Source organism: Dipodomys spectabilis, unplaced genomic scaffold (genome assembly GCF_019054845.1).
Source record: "Dipodomys spectabilis isolate Male_0828 unplaced genomic scaffold, ASM1905484v1 ptg000136l, whole genome shotgun sequence".
Taxonomy (NCBI): Eukaryota; Metazoa; Chordata; class Mammalia; order Rodentia; family Heteromyidae; genus Dipodomys; species Dipodomys spectabilis.
In genome coordinates, this window is record NW_024870813.1 from 13,370,668 (window position 1) to 13,393,560 (window position 22,893).

Here is a 22,893-nt window from a genome sequence, read left to right on the forward strand (position 1 = left end):
GCAGAGGCTGCCCACTGGGTAGGTCTCTATCTCTCCTTACCAGAACAGTACCAAGAACCCCCCTGTCCTACTCCCTCCCCACATAATGAGGAAGATGAGTGGTCCTCCAGCCCCCATGGATCAACTAACTCCCTTGTCATCACCAGAACTCTAGGACAGGCACTGCCTTATACACTAGGATGCTGAGATATAGAAAACTTAAGTCTTACCCGAAGTCACTCTCTGATGAACAAGAGACAAGGCAGGTTCAACACAAGGCAGACTAGCTCTCAAGTGCTGCCCGTGGACATGAGTACCATCTGCAAGGGACAGAGTCACATATACTGCCACACATGGCCCCAGGGACCCTAGGAACCACTCATTCCACCCAAGGCCTTCAGATGAAGGCCTGTGTAAGGTTCTTAGAAGTAAGAATGACATATGAAATCCAGGAGCACTGGATGTCTTGGTTGAACTGCAGGGAGTGGGCTGGGCTTGGGCAGTGACACTACTGGGAGATGCAAGTGGGGAACGTATTGGGGGGGGGGGGGCTCTTTCCAAAATAGGAGCAGCACAGAGCATGCTCAGTCTGGGAGAATCTTCTGGTCATCTCAGGTCTGGTGTTGCCAGTGTCACAATCGACCAATCTGCCTCGACCAAGAGCAATACAGCCAAAGAACTGAGGTTTTGGGGGGACCAGGGGACATGAATCAATTCCAGCTGTTGGATGCCAGGACCTCATTAACAAGGGTTTTTATTGAGTTTAGAACAGAGGGAGGGGAATAAAGATATGTGGGAAGGCTAGGGTTACAACATGAGGCACCATTTGCATACAAGTGATAATTGACCTTATCTTAGGAAGCTGGAGGGAAGCAATGAACATTCCAACATTAACATGGACTCTCATTTTCAACACATAGGGTAGTCATTTGACCCTCTGTATTGCCTAGACTGTTGGATCTTTCCAGGGCTCCAGTCCCAGCATTCTGGGAACTTTTCTGAGATTGGCATTCCAATCTCTTGGCCCCTACAGAACTGAGCTTCAGCTTGGCTACAGGGGTTGGAGGTAGTGGTCTGAGGGCCTTCAGCTCTAGGTATTGTCTAACAGAAAAAGGAGGTGTGGCTATCCTGTGTCAGGATGGGGTGGGGGGTGGGGTCCACTGTGGCTTCCTGCCTAGGACTGGAGAGCACTGATGCCTACATGGCCAAACTCTCTACCTTATTGTGTGTGTTTATAAGTGTTGCTGCTTCAAGTGCCTCTAAAGCCTGCAGCTTCTGTGCTGTGCCTGTGTTCATGATGGAGACAGGGTGAGCCTATGGGTGCCTCTGAGGCTCTCTGAGCCAACCTGGGTTTATGTACAGAATTTATACAGGCAAAGCACTGATCTCCAGGGCAATCCTGGACCAGGAATTGGGCAGCAGGGTAGACGAGCTCTCCTGGAGTCGAGGTTTTTGGCTCTAAGACTAGCCCCAGCCTCTCCTGAGAATGAAACCTCCTTTACTGAGTCCAAAGCTGGGCAGAGCCCTAGGCTCCTCCTACCACACTCTGAGTGATTGGTTGGTCCCATGTACCCTGGCCTGGGCAGCCTGCATGAGGGGCCTTTATTCAAGTCTGCTCATGTCTCCTCTTAGAAGAGCTTGTCATCCACCAGCTGAAGAGCCCACTAATGTGGACTTTTGTTTTAAGGTACTAGTTTTAAAAATTCAGGGCTATATGCTTGCTAGGCAGATGCTCTTTCATTTTAGCCATATCTCCCAACCCTTTTCCTTTAGGTTACTTTTTAGAAAAAAGCCTTACACATCTGCCCAGGTAAGCACTTAGACTGAGATCCTTCTGCTTCACTTCCTGAGTGGCTGGGATTACAGCTGTGACTACTACAAATGGTTTGTTTTTGAGACAGGGTTCCATAACTTTTTGCTTGGAGTAGCTGGAATTACAAGTGTGAGCCACAGCTCTTGGTTTACCTCTGCCTTTCTTTACTGAATAAAAGAAGGAAGTGGAATGTGCATGGTCTGGAGATATATGAAATGTAACATTTGGGATGAAAACAGAAAACTTAAGACAAAGGGAACTCCACAACCTCCCACACAGGAAAATCCCCTTCCCTTCAGCAAGCTGTCCACCTTCTCAAGTGTCTGGGCTGGATTCACAGATCACTTGAGCTGGAGGCCATATCCTGGGAACAAGCTCTGCTCACCTGGTCACAAGAAACTTAAGACACAGAACAATCAAACCTGAGTTGCTGCTCACAGTGAAAGGTTTGAGGTAGGGGAGGGGAAGAAGGATCCTGAGGCCCACCCTGTCTACCCATAGCCTGGATGTACATTTTCACTTCCCTTTCTCCTTTCCTGGGCATGACTGTACCAGTCATACCCAAGACCAAGTCCTGAAATACACCCACTTAGGTGAGTGACAGCTGCCACCAGTTCCTGCTTGCCAGTCACCCTGGTTTTTCTCCCCCAGGAGGAAGGGCAGGTGGTCCCTCTCCTCCTTTCCCCTCACTCCAAGCTGACCTCAAGCCATTTCTCTAATGCAAACACTGCCTTTCTTTTTTGAAAGCTACCCATCAACAGAGCACGTGGGACCCCCACGACCCCATTCCCTCTCAACTATGCTGGCTATTTCTATACCACTGCAGCCAGGATGTCACCAGCCAGACCCCTGCCCCAAATCACCCACAGCATTACACCGGGGAAGGGGGAGCCACACAGGGTGGTGGCAGCTCCTGGGGCAGGGGGAGATTGGTTTGGAGGGAGATTGGTTTGGAGGTGCTGAATTTAGAAAACTTCTCAAGGGTATCAATTCTCCAGCCTTGGAGAGGGAGGAGTATGAAGCGGACAGCAGGGAGTAAACTACTACCATAGGGTGGATTACCAGCGTTGCTTCCCCACTAATCAGTCCCTGGGAGGCTGCACATCATCCTGCAGAGCATAGCTCCCCACAGATCTTGGGGTGGTTGAAACTTCCCAGGCCAAACTGCTCTGCTTGTTTCCCTCTCCCCTGCTCTTGCCCATCCCCAAGCCACCCTCTCCCTGTGATGGTCAGCCTTGCCAGAGCTTTCCAGGCACCTAAAGGAACCTGTTATTTCTGGGGTCAGGCATTGCAACTGGGCGATGAGGCCTGGGAGTTGTCTGTCCCCAGAGGCCCAGAGGATGAGAAAGAGGAAGAAGTGTAAGAGGAAGAGGAGGAGGAGGAGGAAGAGGGAGAGGAGAAGGAAGAGGAGGAAGAAGAAGAAAAGGCAGAGGGCATCACAGCTGGATATAGCCCCTCTTCATCTAGGCAAGTTTAAAGATCTAGGTTCTAAAAGGACTCACTCTACTCTTCCCTGTAGGTGCAGGGTGGAAGAGCATTAGGGCTCTTGGGTAGTGTGTATAACCCTTGGGGTTCCTACATCTTCTCTTAAAATCTCCTCAAATTAGGGACTAGACCTATAACTCACTGGTAGAATGCTTGCCTAGCATGCATGAGGCCATGGGCTCAACCCTATTGCAAACCAGCAAACTCCCAAATATCCCCAAGTTATCCAATGTTAAGATGCTACTTCCTGCTGAGGTCCTGACTGACAAACATTAACAGGGTTCCTGTTCAATACCCATTATCTACCATGCCCCCCATCCAAAGGTGTAGATCAACCATGAAGCCCACAATCCACGTCTGAAAACTCAGGTCTGCCTTGCTCAGTCCTTGCCCAGGGAAATCTCTGGAGCCACGCTGAGGCCAAGAGTTCAGGAAGCCTGTCTCTCTGGTCCTTCATTCTGGACTTTCAACCACAGAGCACAGGGATTAGTGCAGACTTGGGTGCTGGGGCTGAGGGACTGGCCACTGGACTGGACCTCAAATCCAGGGGACTCCTTCAGAGTAGAAAAGGATGACAATTCCCTTTCATCTTGCTGTGGCCTGGAAGAGGCAAGGCTGGAGAGTACAGAGCGCTACCACCAGGTTCTGGCCTTCACAAACCAATAGATGCCATTCATTAGCTCTGAGGGCAACACTTCGCTTTACAGCCCTCTTCAAATGCTCCAGTAGTGTGTGCAGGTATCTGAAATGTCTCTCCTTGCACAGAACTGGCAAGGGCATTGTTCCCCAGGGCCCTAGAACCAAGGAAACCCCGATGGGCTCTGTTCTCTACATCAAGAGAAACATGAGCCCCTTTTTCCCTGCCATTCAAGACCCTGGCCACCAGCTTTGGGCCACCAGCAGCCCAAAGCTATGTGCAGCACCGATGCTCTGGCTGCTCCTCCTAGATGAGGTGCTCCAGCACAGCTGAGCAGGAGGTGCCTAGAGCCAGGCCTGCTATGGGGTAGAAGGACATCACCACCCCAGTGGCTTCAGCTAGCTCCCGGGGCACAATCTTGGGCCCATAGATGAGAGCAAGAGTGCTGAGGTAGCCGTGGCTGAGCCCCAGGAGGCAGGTGAAGAGCATGGGGTAGACATCAGACTGGAAGAGCATGGTGGTCAGGTGGGTGCGGGGCTGATAGTTGCATAGCATAAAGAGGGGGACGAGGCAGGTGCGCAGGAAAACCAGCCCCGGGAGCACTTTGCTCTTGGGGCCTGGCACCTGGATCCAGGCAGTGATCTGCCGGCCACAAAGGTCAGCAAAGTTGTACAGGAGGAAGACGGTGAGGGGCACGAAGAACTTGGTGGTCCATGGTGAGCCGGAAGCCTTGTGCAGGGACTCAATATTGGTGGAGATGGCAGGGAAGATGAGACTGCTGATGAAGAAGGTATAGATGATGCAGAAGCCCAGGCCAGCAGTCTTCTTCAGGATGGGCCGCAGGGGCGGTGTGTGGGACTCTTGGGATCTGGGGAGAAGCAAGGGGGAACTGGGGGAATCCTGTGGTAGCTCCTCCTCACCAGAATAAATGTGGACTGGATGCGCTGGCCTCATGTAGTACCTGTGGCAGGAAGAGCAATGTGGTCAGAGGGCCACGGTGGTACGGGTCATGTGGGGCTTCCAAGTATACAAAGTGGGAGCCTGCAGTGTACCTAGCTGTGGCAGGTGCTCAGAGCAGCATACAAAGTACAAGCCACAGAGGGTCCAAGCAGGCCAGCCACCTGGCCTTTGCTTAGTCTCGGTGTCCTCGCTTGTAAAGTGGAGACAGCCCTCCTGCCCACACTTAATAAGAAGTGAGTAATCTTGCAAGAAGGTAGTCTGGGAGCAGGAAAGGCTCAGGAGAAAGTAGAGAAGAAATGAAGGATAGACTCGATGGGTCCTGGAGACTGGCAAGCAGTCCACAGAGCTGGAGAAGTGAAAAGCAGAGTTGGGGAGTTCTGTTCACATCCTGGGGCACTGGGGATTGGATGACTGGTTTTCTAATTTGTGTAACGAAGTAAAAATTCATAGCAACCCCACAGGAACAAGGGTGTGCAAGCACTGACTAAGACAAGCCCCTCCCCCACCCCCACCAGCTAGGCTGAGCCTGCACAGAAACAGGGTGCATTCAGTGACTGGGATCTGTTGTTGCTTGAGTCTCACTTCTGCTGCCTGCTTTCCAACCTTCCCCAAACTTGCAGAGTGCTGCTTCTCCTAGCCACCACTGACTGACCAAGCAACTGCTGAGCTGGGCTCTGCAGTAGGACTGGAATAAAGCAGGACCTTCCACAAGTTTCTGTCCTCTCGGAGCTTGCGCTGGGGGAAGGGACAGACAAAAACAGGGACTGCAGATCTAATTAGATGAGGAACAGAGCAAGTAGACACCAGCCATCTGTCACTGTTGTCAAATGAAGCCGGAAGGGCAGGTGGGGTGGGATGCCCTCTCACCTGGCATACTCCAGCCGGGGTAACAGCAGGTAGAGCCCCATGCAGAGCCCGAGGAAGATGGCTGCAATGAGGAAGAAGGCCACGGCACTCTCCTGCACATCTCTGGACACTGCCAGGTCCACCATCAAGGCCACGGCGCTAAGGGCCCCTCCCATGGCTCCTCCTGTGGTGGCAGAAGGTACACAGAGATGGTCAGGGTGGCACGAATTGGTGCATGGCCCCTCTACTCACACCCAAACAAGCCCCTGTGTGAAAATGCCCAGAGCTACAGGCAGCCATCCTGAGACCAGGTAGGCATGGGGCAGGAGATCTGAAGGCCAAGTTCTAGAGTTCCAGGTGGAGTGGTTGCTCCACATCCTCTACCCACGCACTTCTGTCTCCAAGGAGGCCTTACCTATCTGCTCTGGTCCTGGCTTCCTAGGACTCTGGTCTCCATCTTTACTGCCCTATTAGCAGAATCCCAAATTTTAGACTCAGGGCCAGAAATCTCAGTAGCTCTGATCCCCTTTTCTCTGCCACTGGCACAAACCATCTACTAGCTCAGGGTGCTTTCCTGGCTTGGGTTAGCCCACTGCCTCCAAGGCTATCCCATCTGAGGCCATCCTTCCTAACCACAATTCCTGAACCTACCATGAACTCATGGAACTTCCCTGTACTCCACATAGGAGTGAACATGAACACATACTACCCACACATGTAGACTCTCTCTCTCTCACACACACACACACAAGTCTGCAACCTGCCAAAAACATACAAATGCTGTCCCTGCCATGGGTTCTGACATGTGATCACGTGAATGTTGTCACCATCCTTTCACTGCACCTAGAACCTACCCATCCCTGCTCTCGGAGACAAATGGATGCACACCTGATCTTGACATTGCTGCATGCTCCCCCTGCCCTCTCTCTCTCTCTCTGTGACCTTGAAGGCTAACCTGACTTCTCTGGGCCAGTTTGCTCATGCATGAAATGGGAAAAAAACCCCACCTGGCACTACTGCTGCTTTGAAGACTAAAGGAGCTGATCTCTAAAAAGGACCAGATGATGGGGACTGCCCACCACACTGGTGCTTGGTTGCTCCTGGGAGGCAGGGCTGTCTTCCCTTTCTTTAAACTTTCACACTAATGAGATGTTACTCAGTACTGGCCAAGAGCTAGAGACTTGGGAATCCTGCTGTAATGCAGAGTAGGCCATTTACTCTCTCCTCTGCCTCTGTTTCCCTGGAAAATGGGGCTGACTATTGTACTATCCATCCCAAGAGAGTATAGTGAGCAGGAAACAGTAGGAGAGGGAAGGTACCCAGGGCCTGGTGAATGTGCTGGGCTGCAGAAGGTCAATGCTTCAGAACATCTGAGAGGCTGATTACAAGCCACAGGGCATAAACTGGCCCCTGAAGACAGAGTTACTTGGTCATCGGCCGGTAGTACTTTCCTTTGGGGCAGAGAGGGGAGGCCCCTGTGAGGCCCAACCCTGCTCCTCCCATGCCCAGAGCACCCAGCATTGCCATGGCTCTGCAAGAAGCATCTGCCCCCAGAGATGATTCCTTCCCCCACCTTTCCCAACATATATTCCACTAGCATGCTCAGAACCTTCAATCACAGCTTTCCTACTGCTAGCTGTGTGATCTTTGGCAAGTCCCTTAGCCTCTCTGTGCTTCCATCTGCTCATCTATTAAATGGAGGTGTTAAGAGGAGCCACCACCTTTAGGGCCATTGTAAAGATTCAAAGGATTATTTCATGTAGAACAGGGCCTGATGCTGAGAAGTGCCATGTACTAAATAAGCCCGCTCTGATTCCCACTTAGGTATTTGGTTATTTCTGTCCTTCTTACATCAAAGCATTAGCAACAGGTAAACCCTCCGCCAAGAGGATCCTCACTTCTGAGAAGCTATAATCCCCCAGACGTTCTGTGAGCAGTGGGGTTATATTCGGGAAGACTTTAGGCAGCTGCCCTGAGGAGGAGATCTTACCTTCCCCTCCTATGTTTCCCTTCTCCCTCCAAGTTATAGAGAATTTACAATATTATCGTCAACCACAAACCAGGCCTCCGGGAGCTCATCCTTCATGACTCCCTATGTTTATCTCATCAGTTATGGAAATACATGCAAATGAGGGGTTAAGAAAACACCAGTACCAAACAAATGAATTGTTCTTCAGATGCTGACAAGATGTGTGCAGAATTCACAGATGGGCTCCTCTGACAAAAAGAACGGGGTGGGGGAGGGGGGCAAGGCCTATGGGAAGCTGAAACACTTCAGATGGTACAGGTTGCTGGGTGCTCATGGGGGTCACACACAGAGGGACCAGGGGAAAGAGAGGTGCGTTTATGTGGACTTTCTGAGAAATTCCCAGAAAACTACTTCCCTAGAGATCTGTAGCTAGAAGCTGGATGGGAAGGACCACGTGTTAACACGAATGGCATATGTGGGCCACCAGCTCCTGGAGAGGTGGCCAGCAAGGCTGGAGCTGTACTGAAAAATCCTGGTAGATTAAGGGAACCAAGGAGGGAAAAAATCCTTCTGAGGCCAAGGTCAGAGGAAGGGTTAAGGTCTGGCAGCCATTTCCTCTGCCCAGACCTGCCTTTCTTGAACCATTGTTGGGGCAGGCTGACGGTACTCAGAAAGCTTAGCAACAAGTTCGTTTTTATTTTATTTTAGGCCCAAGGCTTTCCTAGGATAGAGCTAGCAGCCTAATCCTATATCAAAAATGGCAAAGAAAAAAATGGCAAAGAGACAAGCTCACATCTACGCTCTGATCCAAAGAGAGTAATTGCCTCAAGTGCTGGCAGGAGAGGGATTTAAAGGCTCAAGAGGAAAGATAGAGATCTATTAGTGATGTCTGGCACTGGCACAGAGTAGGGAGGGGCTATCTGCTTGTCAAGGTACTTGTCATCCCTGCCACATACTACTAGCATGATTAACTCATACCCACTGCAGCTCCTTTGTGCAATGCTTCTCAGGTTGGCATATGTTTAAAGCATTCCTCTGCACAAGGATGTGTGTGTGTGTGTGTGTGTGTGTGTGTGTGTGTGTGTATGCGTGTGTGTGTGTGTGTATGCGTGTGTGTGTGTGAGTGTGTGTGAGTGTGTGTGTATGCGTGTGTGTGTGTGAGTGTGTGTGTGTGTGTGTGTATGCGTGTGTGTGTGTGTGTGTGTGAGTGTGTGTGTGTGTGTGTGTGTGTGTGTGTGGACACAGAGCAGCAGAGCCTCCAGGCTTGCTGCAGGGTATTCTCTGAGTATTACAGGGACACTAACTCAGTCAGCTCAATTTACTTCATGGGGGTATCTGAGTGAGATAAAAGAGCCAAGATCCTGATAATGGGCATCAAAAATTCTGCTAGAATGGCTGTGGGCATGGCTTAGTGGCAGAACACTTGCCTAGCAAGTGCAAGGTCCCGAGTTCAAACCTCAATGCTGCCAAAAACCCAAACAACAAAATTCCTGTTAGAGAAGTCAGGCTAGGTCAGGTCTGAGTAAGCCCATGGGGTGCCGCTGTCCAGGTGAGCACAAATTTATTCACTAGACTATGGATTTGAGAGGACAGTCTTGTTCATCTTTGAGGCCCACACAGAGCAAGTCCTTCACAAACTAGAAAGAGAAGAAAGGGAGGAAAATGAACAAGAAGGGAAAGGGAAAGGAAGAGGGCAAATAAGGAAGGGAAGAGAGGAAGGAAAGGAAAACTAGTTTCAGAAATGACATTTGAGGGCTGGGAAGATGGCTCAGTGGTAGAGCACTTGCCTTGCATGCATGAGGCCCTGGGTTCGGTTCCTCAGCCCCACATAAGAAGAAAAAGCTGGAAGTGGCGCTGTGGCTCAAGTGGTAGAGTGCTAGCCTTGAGCTGAAGAGCTCAGGGACAGCACCCAGGCCCAGAGTTCAGGTTCCACAACCGACAAAAAAAAAAAAAAAGAAATGACATTTGATAGCAGACTCAGGTTTCTACAAATGTCCTAACTGTCTCCCCTCCATTTGCCCTCTTCACACGACTTCTACTTCTACATACCCACTGATACATGTGGGTCTGTGTCTTGAGCCAGGCGAGCTAACAGCTACATGGCAGTGGCCCTATGTGGCTTTCATGGCTATGTCAAAATACAGCTCTGCTGGGCCTTTTGGGATGTGACCTGGCACCATGCCACAGGGCAGCCCTAGAAGCCATGGTGAGGCCTATGTGGAAAGAAGCCAAAGCCACTGGCAGTCATCTTGGAAGTGGCTCCTTCAGGCTTCCTGGGTACCACCTTCAATGTGTTCCCTTAGCCCCAGTCAAGCTGTCCCTGCCAACTCCTTATTTATTTTGTAAATAAGTTAAATGACTCTGAGTCTGGGCTGTTTGTTCTGCAACAACAGGGATTAGATATACAATATCTCCTTTTCTAGGGGAGTCACCATGCTCACCTCTGGTCTCTCCCATGGCCAGCCTCTGGCCAGCCTCCCGAGGCTGAGGCCGGAGCTTGGCCCTTACCTGATATCATTGCCTGGGAATTCCTCATGGGGAAAAAGCCTGTCAGACCAAAGATGCTGCTGCTGAAGATGGTGGAAGAGCTGCTGACGATGACCACGCTGACAATGGTGACAGTGAAGAAGCCTCGGGTCCAGGAGGAAGTGTCCACCTTTACTAATGCAATCATCACCATGAAGACAGCCAGCATAATGGTCAGCGAGGTCAGGACACGGACATGGACTGGAGCCCTGAGGTGAGAACCCCAGAACCAGTTAGAAATCTCACAGGCTTCCACAGGGTCAGATGGGGAGCTGTCTGGGGGAAGTGGGTGGGCAAGCTCCATGGGGAGACTGCCTGCTCTGCTGTGGGGGGAGGGGGGGGGCTGGTTGAATCCTGGCTTCCTCATCACCAGTCCTGTGGTCTCAGATGACTTGGGTATCCTGGCTTTTGCTTCTGTCCAGGTCACACTGGAGGAATAGATCCACTTCAAGGGGGGGGGGGGGGGAAGGGAAGGTGAGGCTCCAGGAAAGTGACCTGTGCATTATGGACAGCAGGCCCCAGCTTAGGGCAGACACTAGTAGACATTGCTGCTTGTTTCCTTTGCTATGAAGCTCAAGGATTGGATGCCATGCAAGCCCCATCCCCTCCTATCACAGTGCTAGCTTTGTCTAGTGTCCAAACTCAGTAATCAGCTCTGGGCTTCGGTACCTGAAACTCAGCAGTGAGAGATGGAGCAGGGGGGAATCATCACACAGTCCTGAATTCAAGACAGGTGTTCTTCTAAATGCTACCACTCACTTCCCATACCAGCTCTGAAAGGTAGCTATTCTTCCCTATCCCTGGTACACAAAAGGAGCTTAGAACAGAGGGGAAGGAGCTTTTTCAAGGTCACTCAGCTGAGACCCCAGGAGGCCCAACTCCAAGCTGTCTTAGAATGATGCCCTACTTCCACCCCTGGGACAAAGGAGTCTGCATGGCACAGAAAGGGACAGGTCTGGGAAACTCCCAGGAGATTTCAGCTGGGTTGAGGGCTGCTGAGGCCAAATTAGTACAGACTAAGTCCAGGGTCCCACATGCCAGCACCACCACCCTTCATCGAGCATCTACTGCACTCTGCCTGCCTAACCCCTGCCTGCCCTGGGAAAACCTCAGAGAAGGGAGCAGTCAGAGAAAGAGTGCTGCTTAATCCAGGAGAGAGAACACCAACTCAAGGCTATGTAAGCCATCAATTAGACTACGCTTTAAACTAGAATGATCTTTAGTTCATTTTGCTTGTAGCTAGTGTGTGTGTGTGTGTGTGTGTGTGTGTGTGTGTGTGTGTGTGTGTGTGTGTGCATGAGAGAGAGAGAGGAGAGATCATATTAGATATACACAGATTTTTAATTTAAAAAAAAAAGAAAAAAGAAAGACAAACTTGAAAGGTAGGAAAAAATAGAGGCCTATGTAGTAAATAGGTGGGAAGTGGGAGAGGAAGAAAGGGCATTTTCAAGGTATGTTCTTAGCCCAAGGCTAACTAGTCTCCTGGTCTTTGGAGAGAAATCTCGCAGGGACCAAGTCTGCTTTGCAGATTGAAGCTAAGGATGTAAAGGGATAGTTCAAGGTCACAGGGTGTCAGTGGGGAGCTGGGACAGAAAGCCAGAAGTGCTGAACCCAGGGTGGTTTAATCTGCCACCATGTGTTTCTATGAAGCTGCCCTTGGTCCACAAACAAGCAATGAACTACTGTGCAGAACTGTGGGTGTGGGACCCAGGGCAGAGCAGCAAGAGGTGCTGTGTCATTAAGCACTCCAGTGAGAGTCCAGTTTGCTGACCCTGCTACAAGTCCAGGACTTGATCCTCAGAGTGAGGTCAAAGAGGCTGTGGTGTTTATCTACCTGTCCCCTTATCCCACCTGAGAATGCTCCTCCATGCCAAGCTGGTCTAGGGAGATGGCTGGCTTCATAGCCCGCACCAGACCAGCCTCAAACAATGGATACAAGACTTGGCTGGATGTCCTTTCCCTTTGGGACTGGGTCAGGGATCTGCACACAGGCACATCAGTCTACCTTGGCACTGATCTGCGAATGCTCATCCAATGCTCCCATCACCTCCAGCTCCCTCCCTCCCTCTCAGGTATGTGTTCTACACTGGTTCCCTGAGATTTAGGCAAGACTGAGCTCTAGTGGTGCTGTGTGGGGACTGAGTTGACAAGCATTCTCCCCTGGCTCCCTTTCTTTCCCTTCTTTCCTACCTTCAGTCCCAAATTAGCTACTCATTGAACCCTCATCCCAGAATCTGTTTCTGGGAACCCTCACATCATAACGGCTAATAAGGCCCCAACCTAAGATATATCTGCCCAGGCCTTAAAGGGGTTCCAGCCAGGATGGGGTTGTGGAGGAAATCAGGTGGAACAGCTGGATGCCTGGAAGTTAGACTGTCCATTTTAAGTCTATACTAGGTGCTCGTGGCTAAGCCTTAGTCCTGATATTCAGGGTGACCCTACACATTCAACCCTGTCACACAAGGCCACCTTCTCTTGGTAGCTGGACTGCCCCAATCACACCCAAGTTATAAACCAGCAACAGTCTGCCAGGACTTACTATATAATCTTAGGCAAACAACTGACTTCCCTGTCTCATTTTTAAAAAGAAGTTGGACTAAATAAAATGAAGGTTCCTAATAGTGGCAATTCTAAATCTGAAGAAATTTAAAAGGAGACAGAGGCACCTGGTAAATACTGGCTGGATGTCCAAAATGACTAGCAGGGTATAAATGACTAGCAGGGCAGCACAGAAGAGTGGGGGATTTCCACACTGTTCTAAATATCCCAGCTTCCATCATCTTTTCCACCCCCTCAGAGACAGGAAATTGCCCCACACTCCCATCGGATTCTGACGGGCTAAAATGTCCTCCCCAGGAACTTGTCGTTGCTTGAACATGAAGGTAGCTTTGCAGAAAACTGGAGAACATCTTATTCAGGCTGTTTCAGGGCAGTAAAGAAGGGAGGAGTGGGATGTGGGAGTATATGCCAATTGTACCACAAAAGCCTGGCTGCCTTTGCCCCTCCCCATAATTCCCACAGCTGCCCAGGGGCCTCAGCATTTGCCCATTTCCTTTGGTCCAGCTGCCCTCCATCTGCAGGCTCCAGGCCTTGGAGCCACATGGGGCTTTTTCAAAACTCACCCCATGGGCATCATGAGCTACACTAACCCCCTCTCTGCCTCTCATTCCTGGCAGGGAGAGTAGCCCAGGATAATGTTTTGGGGAACAGTAAAGGCCAGGTAGGGGCTGCTGGGTGTCAGAGTTCTTCAACTTGGGAACAAAGCATGGTCACAATGCCAGCTATGTCCCACAATGCCAGGGCAGGCCACGTTGGGGACTGTGGAGATCCGTAGGGAGGGCTGCTAGTCCCTACCTCACTTGCCAGTGAGGGCTTAGGACCCCAGGGGACTGATTTCTTCATAAGTCTCCAAAATGTAAATCCTCCTCATAAGTATTTATGATACTCCAGATTTAACATAATAAAACACTTGGCGATTATAGATGAGCCAGTCAGAGAAAGCCAGGGTGCTCCAGGGGGCAGAGAAAGAGACATTTCAATTTTCGCACATGAAATAAAAAACAGCTTAGCCCAAAACATCTTCCCACAGCCTGGAAACAGGTGGAGGGTAGGAATGTTTCCCAACATGGCCCTCGGTCCTCCTGGGCAAGGGCAAGGGCAAGGGCAGGCTCCTGGCTGGTGGACCAGCTCCCCACCAGCCCCTTCCTCAAGGCCTCCTTCCTGCCCAGTAGCCTGAAGTCTGGAGTATGGAGGTAGGGATATAAAGCCGGGGACAGGGAAGCAGGTGTCCAAGAGGTCCAGCTGGAACAAATCCTGGCTCCACCCTGAATGGCCATGTGACCTAGACTGGTCACCTCCACTGGCTGTCCTCCTACCCTCAAGCAGAGTTAAGAGAGCTTCCTGCTGACAGGTGCCACCATGCCGTACCTGCAGGACAGCTGCTCAGATATGCTGATGGGTCTCACTGGAGCTTATTCTACTGGGCCCTGAGGCTGGGCCTTTGTGCTGCTGCTAACCTTAGTCCTAGGCTGACTTCCAGCCTGCTGGACCTCCATGACCACTGAGGGAGAGACCAGGGGAGATACAGCTGGGCCATCCTGTCGTGGCCCTGGGTCTCCGCCCACCTTCAATTTGAAAGACAGGGTGATGTCACTACTCCCTTCAGGGTCCCCACATATCCTGATGGGCATGAAAGTGGGTAACTGGGCCATTGCACCTTGTACCCTTCAGATGGGGAGCTACCAAGGGCAAGAGAGTTCATTCATGAGCGCCTGGGCAATCACAGCTGGACCCATACCTCATCCCTGAGGCAATCAGCAAGTGGAAATCCATAAGAAGCCCAGAGGAGAAATGGCTGGTGTTTCTCCACATTGTGGCTGCCCTTCTCCTCCTCAAACCTTGTCTGCCATGCCCTTGCTCTCCTCCTTCCTTCCAGATACCTCCAAGGATACTGCTCTGCTGGTGGTGATGGTCACATACCCAGGTGATCTTGGCAACACTCTTTCCTCCTCCTCCTGGGGATGGGGTCTCAGTAGGCTGTGCCTCCCCTGGGAGGACACTAACTATAGTCCTGGGGGCCAAAGGTGGGATCAGAGGCCAGATGATTTGTTGGGAATATGAAGCCTGCAGGCCTGTCTGAATTCTTTCGTCTCTTCTAGATTGTACTTGAGTTTCAAAGGGGTGCAAATTCTCTCTTCCTATGGAGAGGTGGGGGAGGAGGTCCCCTGGAAATGGAGTGGGCATGGTAATGGCTCTGACCTGTCAATTGGGGTTAAAGTGACACAATGTGACTTGGCTGGTCAAGTTGCAAAATCTGCCAGGGAATTTCCCTGGCTCTCTTGAAGCATTTGCTCTTCAGTGACAATGTTACCTCCTGTTACCCTGTTGCCCACAGGTGAGGGAAGAGGAGGAAAGACAAAAGATGAGAGGGAATGAATGGCTTCCAGCCCTACCTGCTCTGACTGCATCTGCATGAGGTACATAACCGACCTGCCTTTCCCACCCGCACGAGAGAATCTAATTACTGCTCCTGCTTCTAGCCATTATGCTTTGAGCATATATTACATACAGAAGGGATCACTGCAGCCCTATAGCATGATATATTTACTAAACTTATTCAAACTTAACATTCATGTACTCATGCTGCCCTTTCTCCGATATACCCAAAGCAGACATCACTAATCGAGCACAGCATACACCTTGAGGCCAAGATCTGCTTTAGAAACATGTTCAACCATGGAACTGGAAATTGTCTCAAATTGGTCAGAGATGAGTAAAACAGATGTGCATCTATGATCTAAGGTTTCAAGATGCTCTGCCCAATTGAAGGCCAAAGAGAAGCCACCATTATCATTTAGTGGAAGCTTTGGGGAAATGCAGGCAAAGGGGCTATAGCTACTACCTTCCTAAGCTCAAATTGAGGATGGTGAGGATCACGGGAGTAGGGGTACAGGAAGTGAGAGGGGTGTCTACAGGCCATGTCAACTCAATGTTCTTTTAACTTGAAGGGAGGTATGTGTCCCCACATACCTCCTGCGAGCTGCTGATCTCATGTCCCCAAGCAGGACTGGAGAACCTCTGGCTCCTGCCCTGGCACCCCAGGCACCTGACCTCACATATGAGCTGTGAAGCCAAGGCTGAGCTACTCTTACTTGGGCGGCTGTCACCTAAGCACAATAAAAAGCAGTCAGAGATGAGAGGGAAGGGGAGGGAGGAGACAAGGGTGGAGGTCAGAGAATGGGGAAGGTAGCCTACCTGTTAACAAGCAGGAAGTTGGCCATGAGGCACAGCAGGGAGGGCACGGTGCAGGCGATGGCCAGGTAGCTCTCAAAATAGTTCTGGAAGCACAGGAGTGGGGAGGCTGCTGCAGTCACTCAGGGGTGGAGATAAGGGGCCACCCCGGGGTAAACACAGGGCACCTCAGGAGCAGGCTGCTCCCACTGTCCCCAGATACACCTAGGAGCCTTGGCTAAGTCCAACCCAGATCACCTGTCCTGGCCTACCCCGCCTCTAACTTCAAACCCCCACTCAGTCACTCAGCCAACAGCAACTGATGTTAGGTGTGCTCACACTGGGTTCTAGGGAGGAATCTGACATTGCTCCTGTCCCCAGGGAGGCCCATAGTCACACCTCCTGTATCTGTCCACCAATACTGCACAAACTGAGTATAAGTAAGGGAAAAGCTTTGTACAATTAGCCTTCTCTTGGCTCACCGTCACAATGCAGCAAACTGCCTCTGTTTTGCTGTGACTCAGGACCAGGCCAGAGCTTCTAGGAATGCTGAGTTCCATTCTGGCTCCAGACTCACTCCCTCTGGCAGAGCTTCTCCAGAAGGCAAAAGCTGCTTAGGGGAAAGTGGCTTTTAGAGTGGCCTAGATGAGGACAAAGGGCATTTTGCAGGCAGCAGTTTGGAACTCTAATGAGGAATTCTTGATTATGGTCTGATAACCCTGAAGCTCAGGTCTCAGCATGCGAACCAGGCATGTTTGTCAGCCCCTCAGTGCTGCCCTCTGATTACCATGAACCCCTAGTCCACTGGAGGGGCCAGGATTGAGCTCCATTGGTATAGCACCTGTCTAGCATGGGCAAGGTCCTCCTGCATATCCCCAGCACTGCAAGGGCTGACTCTCTTGGCTTTAGTCACTGTGGGTCAAACCATGAACCCCACATGACTAACGATAAATTCTAAGCTGTGTTGAGTTTATACATATTGAGTATTTACTGAATAATAAATGCAATCAATTTTATGTGAATTATATCATATAACTTTAAATGCTCAAAGAGTATTCCACTCTGGAAAGCCAGAAAAAGATAGCATGAATTAGGACAGATTTCCAGGACAGGCATGACCTGTGCAAAGAATGTATGTCAAGCACTTGCTAATCGTAGGACTTGGGAAAGAGTCAGACATGCTTCCTGCTCACTAAGACTGCAGTATGTCCTAATGGAAGCAAGACAGCAGGAGGTCTTTAACAGTTCCCAACACCATGAGACAGCAAACCAGGGGGAGGAAAATCATGAGGTGCTAAGGAGTTCTAGGCAGGATAGTGGGAAGAGTCCTTGACAAAAGGGGACCAAGTGTGGGCTCAAGTGAAGGTACCAGAGGAGGTGGGACCATAGCCAGATCTTGGAAGAGTCAGAATTCTCCTTTCTAGGTAAATCTGTTAGCTAGAGCAAGCAAGAATGCTGTGGTTATGGGGCCCTGCTCGTCTGTGGCACAGTCCCTTTGGAGCCTAAGAGGGCTTTGTGCTCTTTGAAATCTGTACCTTGAATGTAAGGACTCCAAGGCATGGTAATTAAAATGATAATCATGGCTGGTGCGGTCCATCGACCATGAGCCTTAGAAATAGCCTTTGAGCTGCCACCTTATTGTCCCTGTCCTGATGGGCTCAGCAGAGCCTAGACTTATGGGGCAGCCAGTGAATTACATCCTGATACAGTAGCTGGACCCACGTGAGGCACCAGAGAGTGACACAGAGACCAGCCACCAGGAAGTGAGGGCTGCAGAGGGGAGCTGGGACTCCCTGGACCCAGACTCCTGAGCAGCCCCCTTCCTCCAGGGGCTGCACACTCGGTGACAAGACCTGTGGGATAGAAATCAATTTTTATTTTCTAGAGCAGGCTCAGGTTCCCTAAATATTTTAGGGATGGGGATTTTCCAGGTAACTGAATGTTCCAGTTTGTTAACAGTCAAGCAGAGGCAGTCCTTTAAAGTTAGAAAGCTTTTTAAATATTGACAACTGAAAAGGACTCCCTGTCCTTTTCTCTGCTGATGGAGACCAGTGCTCTGCTTCACAAAGAATGTATAAGGTAGGGAGCACAGACCCACCAGTAGGCCACTCTCTGTCAGTACCAATGGGAAGTGACAGGGGCCATGAGGGTTGCATAGGAGCATCCTATGGAATTTTTTTTTTTTTGGGGGGGGGGGGAGTCTGGTCATAGGGCCTGAAATCTGGGCCTGGGCGCTGTCCCTCAGCTCTTCAGCTCAAGGCTAGCGCTCTACCACTTGAGCCATAGTTCCACTTCTGGCTTTTTTCTTTTTGCTTATGTGGTGCTGAGGAATTGAACCCAGAGCCTCATGCATGCAAGGCAAGCGCTCTACCACTGAGCCCCCCTATGGAATTTTTTTGTTAAACTTCATCACAATTCAAAGATGTGATTCTTTTTTTCTTAATTATTTGCTGCTCTTGCCTGCATATAGAGGCCTAGCAAAATAAGGTGCAGTGGGAAGATGTTTAAGGTCATTTCATGACATCCCTGCCCCCTGCCCACCGAACTTTGCAGTGTTTTCTTACTCAACTTCCTGCTGGACACAGGGAACAATGCATCTACTCATGAGGGCAAAAAGGCCATGCTTGCTGGACATACTGGTCCTGGTCAGCCTTCCCTTGTCAAATGTTCTGAGAAAATTCATTTTATAAATGGCATGTGCTGATTTCAGGAAACTGGAATTGGTTTATGTGTGGTCCAGATCCATTTGCCAGAGTCTATGTCTGCACTGCTTGATTTTCAGGCTGCATGCAGTAGTTGTGGGAGGGGCCAAGGAACCTTCCAGAGGGTGGAGATCAATACCCAGGTGGAGATCAATACTCAGCTTTGACCAATGAGAGGCAGGAGATGGGACCTGTGAAGATAAACGGTGCTTCTCATCACTATTCTGAAATGTGGTAGCTCCCAGGGCTTCTCTGCAGACATGTCATATGCCTGAGCAGCAGCTGGGTTCTGCTGCAAAGCTAGGTCCAGTTCAGGGACCGCACAGCTAATACCAGCCTGGTCTTCTTTCCCTCTAACTCTTCCTGCTCTAGGATCCCAATCCTGATAGTGTCCCCACAGGTGTGGCCTCAAAAAGCCTTTCTAGGACTATCCAGCAACAGGCTCTTGATGCACTTTGCAGGTATGTGCAGATAACACCACCCTCTTAAGACTCCTCTATCCTCCAGGGGATAAAAAAGACATTTGAATACTGGTCCAGATACTCAGTGTCTGGGATGCTTACAGTCCTGCCTCTCTCAAGTGCTCTTGAATGAACTCCTCACAGGGGATTTATATGATGAAATGCTTTGGGGTCTTTCCTGCAGAGTTCACCTCTACAGGATCTGATTTTTCAGAGCTCCCACAGAAGACTGTTTCTACTACCCACCTCTCCCAGGGACCTGTACCTACATTTACCTCACAGCTGTACTCAAGAACACCACAGGCCAGCTGTAGCCACGTGAGTAGAGGGACAAGACCACCAGGGCAATAGCATTGGGCCCATCATGTAGGAGAGCAAAGGGCACACTTTGCACAATCCCAGAGCTCCCATTTCTATGAGCAGTGGAACTTATGGGTTCTAGGCAGGAGCTGAGGCTGGTGGGTAATTCTAGGCCTGCAGCCATGGCTGGGCAGCCATCAGCATCTCCTCCTATTTTAGCTCTTTCCTTACTTTCTTCCTCCCCTCCTTGCCTCTTCCTTTACTTCCTGTCCCCTCCCTTCCTCCCTCTCTTCTCCCCTCTCCTGAGGGAGTGTCCTGGGGAAGAGGCACTTCCCACAGGGCCTTCATGGAATTGGTTAGAAAAATCAGGGAAACATCCACACATATAGTAGGTGGGGTAAAGAGAAAAGCAGGAACCCCCACAGGAGCCTGCCTGGGCAAGGCCACGGAGGAATAACTCTTTGCACCCAGGACTTAGGCTCAAGTTCACCTGTGAGCTGACCTCACAGACCTCCCTCTCAATTCAGGGATCTGTTGGGTCAAGACACATTGCACTGTGTTGGGCACTCAGGTAGGAATGGCTGAGGCCATGCAGTCATCATACCAGGTAGGTTGTAGTGTCAGAGAGAGCCCATTCGATCTACTCTGAATTCTAAAGCCTACTGAATAGGCTTCTCTCCTAGGGTGGGGGCCCAGCCCTGGAGAGCTAAGGGGCAAAGATCTACCCCTTGGATGTTTGATCTGACTCTCTGCCCTCTCCCCTTTCCCCAGGTTGTCTGCACCCTATTATTACCTGGGGCTTTGGAGTAGTCAAATTACTTGGAGTACCCCACAATTACCTCAGCTTTTGGTAGTAGCCTTTGATGCCCAGGGAGACAGAGGTCCTGCACAACATCCAAGCAAAACTGCTTCCAGTTGGGCTGTGTGCACGGCTTTATTGAAAACTGAAGAACCACTAAAGAGACCTAAAAACCTCCAATCACATATGCCCAGACTCCATCCCAGGACCACAGTGTGTTACTTGTTTGCCCCAGGGGCTAGTGCCTCCTCAGCAGTGAGCAGGACTGACACTCAACACCAGAGCACCAATGTGAGTGGCAGCATCTTTCTCTCTGGTCCTTAAGCTGCCTAAGCCAGCAGATGCTGTGTTCAGATTTCTCTCTTCTCTGCCTACAGGCTATAGTGAGAGTGAGGCCCGTGTGAATCGCTGCCTCTGTCCAACCTCACCACCTTTGTCCCTGGGCATTTGCACTGGCCTGTGAACCTGAAAGTGAAGAGAAAAACCTTCGCCCATCTAGCCATTGCTGAGTAGACTAAGTCATAGTTGGTGGCTTAGCAAGGATAGGCTAATACTGGCTAGGGGTGCAAAAAAGGCAGTGTAGTGAGGCATTGGGCAGGCCTCTTCTGACTGGGCAAACCCTCAGGATGAGGTCAGGCTCAAACTCAAGTCCAAGAGTACCATGCACCAATACCTAGCTGGCAGGTACAAGTATGGACCAGATGCTTTTGGCCAGGGCAGGGGGCACTCAATTTACTTGGGATGGCGCTTTAAACAAAAAGTCATTTCATCTGCCACACTCTGGCCCAGTGTGTGACCATGAAAATTGGAGAGAGGCACTCTGCACATACTATTTAAAAAGTCAGCTGAGCCAGCCTGCCAGATGTGAGGCCATTTTCGTCTGCTCTCCCATGCTGAGAGGCCCCGTGCTAAGCCACTCTTCTGGAAGAATCTCATTCTGGGCTCAGAGTCCAGGTAAAGAGGCGTCTCTGGGCAGGGAGGCCCTGAAATGAGCCCGTTTATCTCTGGCGGGCCCTGGTTAAGCTTCTTCTCTTCTGAATGTCATTTGGGCACTTTGAAATAAGTGCAGCAAGTAAGTCATGAGCTTGAGCAGCCTCCAGCCCGCCATGCCAGTGTAGGAAGGGTGTGGCCAGGCAGCTCTGAGCTGTGCCCAGCCCCCACCTCCAGACGGCAGCCAAGGAGGCAGCTGGGCTCCTGTGGGCCAAGAAAAGCTATTCCAGCCCGGGATGGCAGCTCAGGGCAGCAGAGCGTTACCTGGAGCACAGGGGCATGAAATTAGCAGCAGTAAGCAGGATGGAGCTGAGCACAGTCTGCTGCTGTAAACTTGCTGCCTTTGGGGACCTAGGGTCCCCAGTCCAGAATGCTGTGGGGAGGTGTCCTGGCATACACGCCAGGAGAAGTCCAGGAGGGTGAGGCAGCATCATTCCTGTGGGTTTGAGGCACTGGCCCAAGAAAGAGTGGTTGTAGAGGACTGGGAGGGCTAGCTGGGCATGGTGTAAGGTCTCATGCCAGCCCAGGAGTCAGCCAGGAGCCTAGGTCCTGAGACCATGGCTGGGGTGGCCAAGAACGAAGCTGGGATCCAAATCTCAGGGATGTAAAATCTCTGGCCAGACAGACTGAGCTATCGTCTATCTGCATCCAGTTCCAGATATCTGCATGCAGTTCCAGCATCAGTGCCCTGGCCCTTGGTCTCAGGCACTCACCAGGCCCTGGTGCACCCAGGCCTCTGAAAACTTGGTAAGAGCTCAGAGGCTTACACGGTTCTATATCCTTTATCTTTGTGTTTTTATTTAGTTCCTTGGTTAGCCTAGTTTGGCTTCAAACTCATGACCCTCCTGCCTCAGCCTCCAAGTCCTTGGATTACAGGTGTGCATACAATACCTGGTCCTCCATCCATTTTCAATTTCTGCCAGGTTAGCTATGTTCTTGAGGCCTCTAGAAGGAGCTAGTCCTAGTCCCTGCCTGTGTAAGGCATCTGAAGCACAGCTCTCTCTCCCAACAAGAAGCCAGGCTTCCTCCAGTCAAGATCATCATGCTGGTTCCTGAGCTTTCTTTCTTCAGGGCTAGCTCTTCCTTCCCTGCCAGCCAAGAAGACTTCCAATCTTAAATCTTCCATTTGGCTAAAAAGAAATGCACTTTAACTTGGGTGACCCTCTAGCTACCAGGCTTCTACTTCTCTTCCTTCTACTCTCAGAAAGCAGAGTCCTTGCTCTTCCCCAGTAGGTCATACAATGCTCCCACTAAGTCACTGTCTATTCAGAAAGTTGGGAAGAGGGCTCTGCAGATATTAAGAGGAGGTGACAGTGGACTGGTACGAGCCTTCCACCAGTGCTTGGCAGATGGTAAGAGAAGAAGGTGTACAGGCACGCATGGGGGGCCCACAGAGGCAGAGACTGAAGTGACAAGGCCTTGGACCCTGGAACACAGGAGAGGCTATAAGAAGTCACTGACTCCTGCCTGGATGTGGTACTTTGTTTCATGGCATAAGAAGCTTGCATTCAGGCAGGCTCTGGTGGCTCACACCTGTAATCCTAGCTCCTCAGGAGGCTGAGATCCGAAAATCACGGTTCAAAGCCAGCCTGGGCAGGAAAGGCATGAGACTCTTATTTTCAATAAAATCATCAGAAAGCTGGAAGTGGTGCTGTGGCTCAAGTAGTAGAACACTAGCCTTGAGCTGAATAGCTGA

The 22,893-nt window shown here is 50.7% G+C and overlaps 1 protein-coding gene across 3 annotated transcripts in view; it reads right to left on the reverse strand.

Annotated features, from left to right (window-relative positions):
* Nucleotides 1-715: 715 nt before the first annotated feature.
* The window catches only part of Slc29a3 (solute carrier family 29 member 3), a 31,576-nt gene continuing 9,398 nt past the window's right edge, over nucleotides 716-22,893 (reverse strand). For 2 of the 3 annotated variants that reach the window (XM_042690224.1, XM_042690225.1), the window contains 4 exons: nucleotides 15,970-16,052; nucleotides 10,198-10,424; nucleotides 5,742-5,904; nucleotides 716-4,875 (listed from right to left, as the gene is read on the reverse strand). In XM_042690224.1, coding sequence (XP_042546158.1) covers nucleotides 4,221-4,875; nucleotides 5,742-5,904; nucleotides 10,198-10,424; nucleotides 15,970-16,052 — 1,128 coding nt within the window. In that variant the 3' untranslated portion in view covers nucleotides 716-4,220. Of the gene's footprint in view, nucleotides 4,876-5,741; nucleotides 5,905-10,197; nucleotides 10,425-15,969; nucleotides 16,053-16,427; nucleotides 16,556-22,893 lie in introns of all 3 variants that reach the window. The other variant, XM_042690226.1, reaches the window with a different exon arrangement.